Source organism: Drosophila teissieri, chromosome 2R (genome assembly GCF_016746235.2).
Source record: "Drosophila teissieri strain GT53w chromosome 2R, Prin_Dtei_1.1, whole genome shotgun sequence".
NCBI classification, from domain to species: domain Eukaryota; kingdom Metazoa; phylum Arthropoda; class Insecta; order Diptera; family Drosophilidae; genus Drosophila; species Drosophila teissieri.
The window spans coordinates 5,937,906-5,950,139 of NC_053030.1; the positions used below are offsets into that span (position 1 = coordinate 5,937,906).

At 45.0% G+C, this 12,234-nt stretch overlaps 1 protein-coding gene across 3 annotated transcripts in view; it reads left to right on the forward strand.

Annotated features, from left to right (window-relative positions):
• The window catches only part of LOC122612721 (transcription factor hamlet), a 32,965-nt gene extending 22,709 nt beyond the window's left edge, over positions 1-10,256 (forward strand). For all 3 annotated transcript variants that reach the window (XM_043786507.1, XM_043786505.1, XM_043786506.1), the window contains exons 5-8: positions 2,051-2,195; positions 4,156-4,312; positions 7,674-8,627; positions 8,867-10,256. In XM_043786507.1, coding sequence (XP_043642442.1) covers positions 2,051-2,195; positions 4,156-4,312; positions 7,674-8,627; positions 8,867-10,009 — 2,399 coding nt within the window. In that variant the 3' untranslated portion in view covers positions 10,010-10,256. The remainder of the gene's footprint in view (positions 1-2,050; positions 2,196-4,155; positions 4,313-7,673; positions 8,628-8,866) is intronic.
• The last annotated feature ends 1,978 nt before the right edge of the window (positions 10,257-12,234 follow it).

Sequence of the window (12,234 nt, forward strand, 5' to 3'; positions counted from 1 at the left end):
GAATCGATGGGGGAACTGACAGCGGAGATGGCTTTGTGAAAAGACAAGTAATTAGGTATTTGATTAATTACTTGCTTGAAGTGCTTTTAGAAAGAAGCAATTTATGTTTTAATTTGCCTTTGGTATTATAAAAAATAATAGTTTAATGAAAGTAAAATTATATTTTAAATTTTTCTTCAATTTGTTAGGACCAGCTGCTCTTAAGACCTTCAAACTTAGTTTCCAGGATTCCTCCCTAGTTAGAGCAACCCACCCAAGCATAAGTTTTCCCAAGCATTCTCAGGCTCAAGGAACCTAAAGCTACCCCTCCACTCGCCCAGGACACCATATGTCAACCCACTCCTACCTTGACTCCTGCGTGTCATCTCCACCCCCTAGAAACGGCGCCTACCCTCCTATTATCCCACGCTTGCCCACCCAAAAATTAAGAACAGTAGAAACTCCGCGCAAAGTTCAAGTGCAGCCCACAAAGGAAAACCCTTGACGTGGGAATCTTCGCTGCCCTTTGCGGCCATATTGCACACGCTGGAAATTAACTTTTGACCCAAACAGCAATTACCACTCCGTTTTCAGAGAGGGGAAGGCTTGGGTGTTCGGTGTTTGGTAAGCACCCCTCGAGTGGGCAGCCAAAGGGGGTGGGCTGCCTTGAGAGGCAACACCTGTTTAGAGGTTTAGGCCAAAAGCAGCGAAACCCGGCAAGGTGCCACATCTACATATATGACTTTTCAAACGAAATCAGTCCAACGGAACTAGAATGGCAGGGTGGCAGAGGTTGAGGTTGAGGGGTTGACTACTGACGCTGACCCTTCGGATGTGCTTGCATGCATAATCTCTGGTCATCGCCATCATCCCTTAGCCGCAGCGTTGGTGTCACCTGGTGGTTGTCCACTGCCCACCACCCTGCTAACTAGTACCACTACCAATACCACTTCCACTACTAGTGCCTGTAGCCTACCCCCCACCCTCTCCGTTCCCTCAGCCACCCCCTAGAGCACCTCAGCTTTCTCCTCAACCTCTGTGCTCATATTCAACACTCATTTCCCCTAGGAATTGTTTAAAGATGCAGAGAGAGAAATAAAGCTAACAAATACCGTGCAAATACCCCATGCTTAAAGATCACTAGTTTTTTGTAGTCACCTAAAAAACTATAGAATATGGTCCAAGTCCATTTAATCAATGAATAATAATTTTATCCCAAACCATATTTTGAATATTCATTTTAAAAGTTTAAACGTTCCTTACAATATAACTCATACAACTTATTTAAGACATACTGCGAGTTTTCCCTCACTGTAGCTGTGCACTTGGCACTCGTCGGGAGTTGGCCAAGTTATCAGAGGGGTGAGGAGTGCCTCTAGAGATGGTGGGGTGGGTAGGGGTGTCTTGCCTTTACCTTACTTTCATTTGGGACAATTATCTATTCAACGTCAAGCTATGCGAGTGCCATATATGAGTGCACACGATTTCGTCTCTGCTACCAATTTTGTGTTAAGTGTTTGCGTGTTTACTCCCGAGCAAGCGTGCATGTGTGTGTGTTGGTGTGCAAAGGTGTGTGTTGGTCATATGCCAGTGCGTCCTGGCCAGAAAAAAGGACCTGCCGCAGATTGTTAGCGGACAAACAGAACATTAGCTCGTCGGCATTATGCTCCGCAAACGACACACTTGTTCATCAAACGCGAAGCCGAACGGTTGTGTGTCAAGTGACCAGCTTAACTGATAACTTAAGGATCGAAGTATATAGTGAAATATATAGTGAATATACGCAGTTGATCTTTGTGGTTTCCTGCTTCTCAGTGAGTTAAACATAATAGTTTAGTGAGATCACTTCTGAAAATTATAAAATATAGCAAAATCCTGTTGTTTGGAGAATTTTGTAAATGTGAACATTAAAACAATAAAAGAGATCTATGCTGCAGTTTCTAATGATTTTAATTGTTCATCTCGAAGCACTTCACTTTGTCCTACCCTACTCATAAATCTGCTTGTGCGCGTATAATATTTCCTGATTCATGCAATTTAAATTTAATCAAGTGCATTTTCTTCATTCCAGGCTCTTTGTACAGTGGCGACGAATTCTCCAAAGATAAGAAAAACTCCTCGCTGATCAGCCAGAGGGACATCGATTACACAGACGACGAAAACGGTTTCGATATACGCTGTGAGGTCTGTGATAAAGTCTATCCGGATTTAGATCTGTAAGTACGACTGGCCAACCCATTTGCCATTAATCAGACCCCGGGGAGAACCCCTCCACGGTATCAAGAGTTACTCCCGATTTTCGGGTAGGAGAATGTCTGCAGCCGAAATTGCTTTGGCATTTAAGCAGCAGCGACAATGATCTAAATCAAATTTTGTGTTCAGCTTCGGATCTAGAAAAAAATCGAAAAAGTACAACAAGCCCCCAATTAGCTTCCCACTTACCCACAAGAATTATGGGTGCGCAACGAATAAAATCCGTGCAGAAGTATACAAGTTGAAAGAGAAATCCGACAGAGATACAAAGTATTCGCCAATGTTGCTAAATGCCTTTGGATCCATGTTGATATGCGGTCTAATGCCAGACTCCGGCGGAGATCTTAATTAAAAGTTGATGGCGATAATAGTGCGGCCAATAAAAGTGCCATTAAACATCCAAGAGACGCTCAGCCGAAAGTGAGAGTGAGCTCCGATCTCCGAGCTCCGAGTTCCGAGCTCCGAGCTCGTCCGAAATGAAATGGTTTGGTTTGGATTGGCTTGGCCCGTTCCATGATTGGTTTTTTATGGCCCAAATGTGCAATCTGTAGGTGTTAATTGAGGCTTAATGCCTCCTGCATCGATGCGGCACTTCGATTTCCTTCAGTTTTATTTCGCTTTTCACCAAAGTTGGTTTTTCGCTTACGTCTGGGGATTCAGTAGTCGCTCGGCTATCAAATAGAAAACGGAAATTACTCGCTTTAAATTAAGTAAGTTTCGCATATTGACAAGGTAAATCACCATCTGCATCATTGTTGTGCCTGTTGTGACTTTCCCAACCAAGCTAGCGGCTTTCCCTTGAATATCTGACCATCAATCTGTCCACTTAGTTTTCCCTCTTCAAAAACAAACACGACCATCATCCTCCCACACAAGTGGTTAATGCAAAAGTTTTGTCCCAATATTTACAAATGTTTTGCGTTGTAATAAATAAATGACCCACAAGCAACAATTGAAGGCAACACGCAAATGACATTTCCATATCCCCGCATATATCCCCGCATATATACCCAGCGATGGCTATAATCATAGATACCCATATATTTAAGTTGAAGTGCTAAAAGCGAGCTTTGATTTGATGTTTGCCCCGAGATGTGGAGCGGCGCTCTATATGTTTACCGTTACTAGTGTGGGTGGTGGTGGGTCCCCAACCCCCCTGGGGGGCACTTATCAGTGCCGGTGATTTATTGAATTTTACATGAGGAGCTCTGTATGAAAGGGAAGCTATGTGAGCAATGTCTGCGTGTCCAGGCTGTCTCTTTATTTTTTCTCTTTTTTTGCCATTTATCTGATGTTGAACATGCATGGACTGTAAGCCAAACAAACGCCCACACTTCAGGTGAAGGTAGCGAAAAAGGGGGGTTTGGGGGCTCGCAACTATCAACTCTTCCATGACGATGACAAAACAAAGAAAAATGAAAACGTTGCCGCCTCTTGTCGACATCGCTCTGCCGCATATATATATAAATTTTTTGCCTGATTTTACTCCACCCACATACAAGTCGATAAGCATCGCACCACCACGCACCACTTTTGGGCGAAGTTCTCCTCCATCAAGGACGCCTCTGCTCATTGGCCGCAGCTGTTTCCTTTTTCGGAATAAGATCTCTTATCAGCTGGCCGCGCATATTAAATATTGAACATCATTTGACTAATTGACGCCCGTCCGGGAAAGGGGGAGGGATTTTCCGAGGTGGGCGTTATCCCAGGTGGACGGCAAACAAAGGCGTGTGAACTGGCGCACATGACTTTGATTGACCCGCGGCGATTTGGCGGAGAGAGCCTCACGAAAATGTCACAATGCTAATTTCCCTACTTGCGATGACAGCCAGTCAGATAAGGGCGGTAGAGTGGCTCTTGGTGCCCGGACTTTTCCTAGAACTCCACTTCTAAGCATTTTCTTCTCTTTTCTTTCCTTTCCAGCTTGGACGATCATCTGATAGGCACTCACCATTTCAAGCAGGACGAGTTTCCCTGCAAGCAATGCGCTCTGCGATTTTGCCATCGTCCTTTGCTGATTAAGCACGAAGCTATCTCCCACAATAATATACGCAAATACTCCTGCGAAAATTGCAGCAAGGTAAGCATTGAAACCCTTCAAAAATATTAGTTGTATTACGGTGAAAATTACACGTTAAAATTGACGCAACGTGGCATAGATATCCCTGAGAGGTATGAACATCTGGTAAAGATAAAGAGAGAGCATCTCGGCAATAGCTTCTGTTACCAACAACCTTCGATCGGGCCAAAACTTACGCCGTCATTAATTATTGTATCAGCTCGTGGTGCTCTGGTGGCTTGGCAACACAAAAAGACTTTTGATTTCAAGCGGATCAATAGCCGCGGGCTGCTAACTTGGCTCTTAGGAGTGTACCCCCTGCACACCCAGCACCACCTCATCCACCTGGTCCACCTTTTGAGCACGCGCTGAGCGGCTTACTTGCAATAGCTGAAAATCAGGGCGTGTACTCATCCAAAGCAGAAACACTTAAGCGACCCGTAATGAAGAAACCCTGTCGCAGCTCCCCTTTGCCCCCCTCTGCCACGCTCTTTGTGGAGTTCATCTTCGCTGGCTGCATTTGAATGCCAAAGCGAAATCAAAAGGGCTTGGAGTGGAGGCATCGGCATCGGCATCCCACCATCCCATCCAACCATCCAACCATCCATCCATTCGATCCATCCATCTAGCCATCGAAAATCAGGCATCCATCCATCGAACGATTCGTTTCATGCGTCATTGTCATCGTCGCACTGCGACTTCGACATCTTCCAAAGATGTTTTAATGGCATGTTGATTACGATCTTGTGGTCGCAATTGGGCCTTTTCTCTTGGCTTTTCCCATTTCCATTTACATTTCCAAATCCAAATCCCAATCCAAATCGAACGGTATTTCAATGCCCATCGAGCATTACAGTTGGTTTACTTAGCGCTCTGTAATTGTTTCGGTGGCATGTAAGTAGCACGCAATGTGGCTCCCCAGCTCTCAGTTCATCCATGTCTCTACGAAGAAACCCTAACCCATCCCTAAACGGGAGCCACTCGGCCCCAAGCAAATGATGATCGATCTTTTGGGCCAGACTTTCGCTGGGGTCCGAGCTTTTTTTGTTAACCTCTTCTGTGGGCCCTCTGACAGGCCCGAAAAAGAGCTGCAGCTGTCAGCTTTGTTTGTTTTAAGCAGCGGGCTTAAGGCGTTTCCAAAGGGATTTGCCACGGATCTACAAGGCTTTGTTCGAGCGCTTAGCTTGGCATCCGTGATGAGGCAGTTGAGTGCACAATGGTGTTAAGGGGGCGGATTACTGAAAAGTCTTTGGGGGGATATCTGACGCCCAGGAATTTGGTCTATATAAAAGTTTTATATATTCTATCATCTCCAAGTGACTTTCTTTTCCGCCTTGAATTTAATTCATTTAAATCAATTAAAAATAACCATCTTTCATGAAACTCAAGTCAGTGCCTGCATTTTTATCAGGCTTTCATTAGTTTATTTCCATGCAACTTCAGCCAGAAGTTCCAACTCCATTAGGCTACCATGCTACCAGAGTCCGATCCCATCTTCAGGCCATCAGTGCCCAAAGGCACTGATGTCTTGGCTGACCCCACGTACGCTCCTAGATCTCGGCTCACAGCCCCGTCCAGCCCCTGGCGCCCACCTCCTTGATAATACCCCCAGCCCAGGCACATTCCACAGAAAAACAGAGATCTCGTCGGAGCCCCTGCGCCACTTTCCCCCTTTCCCCTTCTCCACTTCTGCACCGCCGAATGCCAAAACACCTACACTTAACCCAACGAAGCTGCGACTGCTTTTCATCTTTCAGTACACAGAAAAAAATGTGCAGCTATGAAACATTTTTTTTGGTCCTGTGGGTTAATAAAGTCACAATGAGGAATATAGGTTATTGAGTTATATATGAAATGATTTAAGTTATATATGCTCCTTGAAAAATGGTAGCCTTGAATTTTTCCCTATTTTGATAGTTGTTTTTTCCCCAGTGGTTGTTTTTGCTGTAACACAGATCGTCGTTGTCGTTTTATATATATGTATATATATACATATAATGTTTCTGTAGTTGTCGTTGTCTATTGTGGCGTTTTTCGCCTTTTTGGAGAGTAGTTGAATCTAATCCATTTGATGTAGTTATAGCACGAGCTATTCTTGCATGTCGCCTCTCCCTCTCTCTCTCTATCTTTGGCTTCCCTGGATGCCCCAACTTATCCCCACCAATCCCCCCGCCCCATGAGTCTCCACCTTTTGTGTGGCTCATAGAGATAGACAAAAAAGGCTGCCTCGATCATCGTTTGATATGAATTCGTAGCGCATTATGACAGCATGATTAGGCATAACAGTTTCGTAAAAAGGCGACGGGGGAGTCGCAACGGCTGACCGAAATCAAGTTTGAAGTGGGTACACAAAACTGGATGCCAACCTGGATCCCCTGCCCCACGTAAACACCCCCGCCGCCCCACCCGCCCCCACCCAATCCAATGCCCGATCTGTCATTGCCTTCGCCCCTCCGCAATACGAAATGTGCGAGCTTCAGATGGAGTACTTCTGACTTAGGGCTGGTGGATGGTCGCAGTATTTGTCGCAATATTTTACAAAACATTTCTTTTACTACTCTAAATTCAAAATTTAAAAATTTCCCTAAAAATGCTATGGCTTAAATAATTTATTTAAAATTTTAAAACTAATATTGAATATTGCTCAATGATTATATGAAACTAACAAAAAAAGAGCCGTATTCCTTTGTATTTAATATATGATCTCAAACTCAAAGCTACTTTACTTTGTGTCTTTCATGATTAGCCTTGTGCTACCCTGTTTTCCCTTTTCGCTACACATTTGGTGGGTACTTCTATTGTCCAGCCCTGATCTCCGCTTGGAGACCTTACAGGGGGTGATGGATGATTCGGGCCAGGCAATGACAATTGTAGCAATTGATGTTAATAATTGACGAAGGTGTTTGGCTGCTGCCAAGTGGGTGGAGATGATGTTGTTCGTCGTTCGCCATTCGCCGCCGTTGCTCTGGTTACCTTTGCGTAATCTCGGAGAGCGTCGGTTATTGTCCAGCCCAAATAAGAGATCCGTTTAAGCGGCAAAAGCAGCAGCACCACCAGATGATTGATTAATTTCAGTTTCGTTTCATTTGGATTTGGAACCAGATCACCCGACGAGTTCACTATTTCGTACACAGGAAGAAACTTGTATTTGAAAAATGCCAGCTTAAAATAAGGAGAATGACTTTTTTCTAATTTCCCATTAAAACTGACTATTACAAAAAAGTAAAAGTATGACCCTTTTCTTATAATTTGCACCATTTTTATTAAGAGTTTTATACCATTTCTTGCGGTATTTCGAGCTGTGTACGCATTTTTTGTTTTATTGCCAACAACCAATCGCAACTCACACCGCTCGCTTTGCTCTGTGATCCGTATTTTGCAGGTATTTTGTGACCCCTCGAATCTACAGCGGCATATTCGCGCCTACCACGTCGGAGCTCGCTGTCATCCGTGTCCGGAGTGCGGGAAAACGTTCGGAACCTCGTCGGGCCTGAAGCAGCACCAGCACATCCACAGCTCCGTGAAGCCCTTCGCCTGCGAGGTGTGCTCCAAGGCGTATACGCAATTCTCGAATCTGTGCCGGCACAAGCGGATGCACGCCACATGTCGGATGCAGATCAAGTGCGACAAGTGCAACCAGAGCTTCAGCACACTGACCTCCCTGACCAAGCACAAAAAGTTCTGTGATTCAACGGGTCCGGGACCGTATCGGAGCCAGCACGTGAATCGCCACCATCCGCATCCGCACCAGCACCCACTTCCGCATCAGCCCCACTTGGCCGCCACTGCCACATCCACCTGTCCAGCGCCACTTAGGGAATCTTCGGAGTCCTCGCCCTCAGCAGCAGTTGCCGCCATGTCGACGCCACCGAATCCTTTCCTCATGTTCCGCACTGCACCGCCTTTCTTTGCCGGATTTCCGCCCTACGGATTTTCCGCCTTTCTACCACAAAATCCACTGCATCCTACAAACATTCCAATGTTTTTCTCGAAAAATCCCATGGATTTGGGCTGCGGTGGTCCCGAAATCACTTCTCCCGTTTCCGCATTTGATCAGAAACTTCCATTTGGCTTTCTGAATGGGGAGAACAGTGAATCGCAGGTCTATGACAAAGTCAAGGAGGAGGAGTTGGCCTTCAAGACGGACGAAAAGCTGAAGAAGGAGCCACTTGTGCACGTCTCCGAAGGCGAAGACGACGCCAGCCGAAACTCCCTGGATATTAAGGAGAAATCGGAGGACGTCAGAAATGACTCAAAATCTGAGGAGCAGGACGAGATGAAGCAGGAACCGGAGAGGGTCAGCAGTCCCGATCAGCAGCAGGCCGAGGATGATAGGGTAAGTTCGAAAGAGATACGCAGATGTATTTTAGAATTTAACATAGTTACTATTTTTGATATTGATTTGAAATTAATACTTTTAAATTATTGGAACTTAAAAGTATTAATTTCAAATAATCAAGCCATGGAACGAAATCCAAATACATTTTTCAATATTGTATTGATTTTCAAAGTAGTTAATTACTTTAATTTGTTTTTGTTATCCATTTTTCTAACCCGTGTCTCCTTTACCCGTAGAAATCCATTGACATCGTGAGCACACCTCCGCCCGCAGACACACCCTCCGGAGCAGACGGCCCATTGGACCTTTCCATTTGCCGCAAACGCTCGGCGAAATCATTCTTTCACGCGCCGGCAGAAGAGACCATGATGCTCAATAGGTTCATGCCAAGATTACACGAATTCGAAGCCGAAAGGGGGCCGCCGCTGAAAATGATGAAATCACACAGCTCGGCGGAGTCGTCCACCTCGCAGAAGTCGCACAAGGGCAGCAGTCCCACGCCTACGCCCACCGCTTCGCCCGGCCTCACCCCTTCCCCGTCGCCACCCACCAGTGCGGGCGGCGAGCTGAGCAGCACATCCGAGGGCGGAGCGGTACCGACGATGGCGGCAGCGCCGGGCGCCGCGGACCTCAGAGCTCTCTCCCACATGACTCACTCGCAGACGCATCCCACCTTCCACCCGCTGTTGCTGGAGGAGATCTACCGCACGGGGTTTCCTTTTTTATGCCAACCGGGCGGACGGCGCGGCATTGAGGCGCTGCTGGCGGGAGCCGCCAGTGTAGCTGCCCCAAAGCGACCGCTTCCGCCCGTGAAATTCTCAGCGGGCAGTGTGGTGGGACTCAAGACGAAGGATCGCTACAGCTGCAAGTTCTGCGGCAAGGTGTTTCCCAGATCGGCCAATCTGACGAGGCACTTGAGGACGCACACGGGCGAGCAGCCGTATCCGTGCAAGTACTGCGATCGGGCATTCAGTATATCATCGAACCTGCAGCGGCATGTGAGGAACATCCATAACAAGGAGCGTCCCTTTCGCTGCGAGCTCTGCGACAGATCCTTTGGCCAGCAGACGAATCTCGATCGGCACGTGAAGAAGCACGAGTCGGAGGGCAACAACTTCCGGGACTCGCCCAGTTCCAGTGGCATTGCCGAAAGGGAGGAGTACTTCGATGACATAAGGAAGTTCATGAACCGCGTCTACACGCCCAACAGTCTGGCCGGAAACGAGGGCGACACCGAGGAGTATCCCAATAGCGACGACCAGTCCGTGAGTCTGGAAAAGGACAGCGGCAGCTTCAACAACAACAGCAGCAACATCAGCAACAACAACAGCAGCAGCGGCAACAACAACAACCCCAAGGCCATTACAATAAGCTCTTAGGAATCGTAAGAAATTAGGGAGCTTGCTTTCCTCGTTGTTAAATGATAAACTTACTTTAACTCTTACTTAAGCGTGCCTCCGAGAGGGAAATCTATCTTTAAGTAGTTACCATTTCCACACAACTTGTACTAAACGGAACTCTAAACATTAGCTATGCAATCAATGGAAAAAGACGGTGAAGCATCAAACATTAAACTAAATACAAATACCAATAAATACAACTTAAAGGCAAAAACTTTATAAACAACATACTATACCACTCTAAAACCACCTTAAACGTGTAGCTAATTTAAACAACTGTACATAGACATTTAAAGGTCTTAACTTACTGGGTCGATTTAAACTACTTCGAAACTCTGTGAATTATATACATATAAATATATGGATATATATGGATATTTTGATTGTGTACGTGTATAGGCTTTATATGTATACACAAATCTGAGTGTGTAAATCGATTTGTAACGTATGCCGTAAGTTTAACATATTTATAGAGCTAATTACTGCAATTCTCAACAACAAAAACCAGAAAAACAAAATCAATTTTATAACATTTACTTAACGTTTAATTATATTATTATTATTAAATATATGAAAACCAGAAAAGATCGTTATGAAACATGAAAAATCAATAAAAGAAACAATCGCATACAAGCTATGGGTTTTAAATTGGAATTAAAGACGGGGCAAATTAAGAATAAACTGGAGTAATTGCCTGAACGACCCAGCATAAAAGCAAAAGATCATTTAAATTTTCCAGTTTATAGTTTCTTCAGTTTATTGGCCCACGTCTTCTGAATGTCTTCTCAATCCAAATCGGTGAAAACCGCACAAGCCAAGCCAAATTTTGTGGGCATAATAAAGCCATTGAAAGAGGTTGGTTCATCCACACTCAATTACCGCATAAAAGAAGCCTTTATACACCCATCAATCCTGGCCGCAAACCCGAAACATAATTGTGAACGCATTTGCCTATAAAACCAACTCGCCCGATTATTAATCATTGGCGCAGAGCAAAAATAAAATGGGAGAAACAACAGATCAGAAAGAGTCCAAAACGAAACGAAACCCGAAACTTATAGCTTTTTAATACACCCGGCCATCCATCTGGGCACCCAGCCCAAGTCATCTATCCATCCAGCCATCCATCTCCAGTCCGATCTCCAGACTGCGAACTCAAAACTCAAAACTGAAAACTCCAAACTCCGATCTGAATGCAAAGGCGTGATCGGCAAGCGAGTTAATTACCCTTCCGGTTTAGAGTGTGTTACGCCTTCGGCGAAATGCGGTTAAAACTATGCGATCTATCCATGAATACTTTTCATTTTTTTCCTTCTTTTATATTTTTTGAAGCCGTATTCCGTTCGTTTCTGTTTGGTCTTTTGTTTTTAACTGAATTTTAAATTGTATTAGCCGGGGCGCTCGCCATTGGCATCAATCATTTTTTGCCAAAGCCTTTTCGGATACTTTTTTGCAGTCCAATTTTACGTACGAGTATTTCAATATTTCCCCAACCTGTGCATAACCGACGATCGACCGTTACCCGCCCGACTGGCATACAAAAGATCACTCAAATAGCTGCGGTTCGGTCACTTTCGATTATGCGAAATACGCTTGGCAGTCAGCCAGTAGCCAAAATAATAATCTTCGGCCACAATTGGAGTCAGCCGGAGCCAGCTCCCTCTGCCCGCCTATCTCATTTTGGCCATGGAGCCGTTTCTTGGCCCTGACCACAGCCAACTTCCACAAATTGTGCCACAAATTTGAACGCAAAACTGGCCAAATTATGTTAAATTTGTGTGGAAAACAGTAGATAATTGGTAATTGGCTACACATCCAGTGCCCCGCCCTGATCTCGGCCAGAATTCTTTCTTGTCGAGGCGCATTAGCCGGTTATTTGGTCACAGTCTGTGACTGAACATTGATCTCGGGGCGTTAATTGAAGAAGGCATAATTTGGACTGGAGCTACATGACTAGATGAACAAATTCTTGGGCAACATGTTGGCCAATTACCAAGTTAGGAATACGAGAGTGATCATTAGAGCATTCTATGAAGTTATAAGTAGGCCACTTGTGTAAGTTTAGATGAATTTTTGATCAAAGATAAATCCTTGAATTATTAACTTGGATAAGCATAAAGAAACCTAAATCATGATGGCTTATACGATCTACTTAGAGGTAACTGTTGGAAATTGACTCACTTTTATCTCCGACTCTTTCCTTA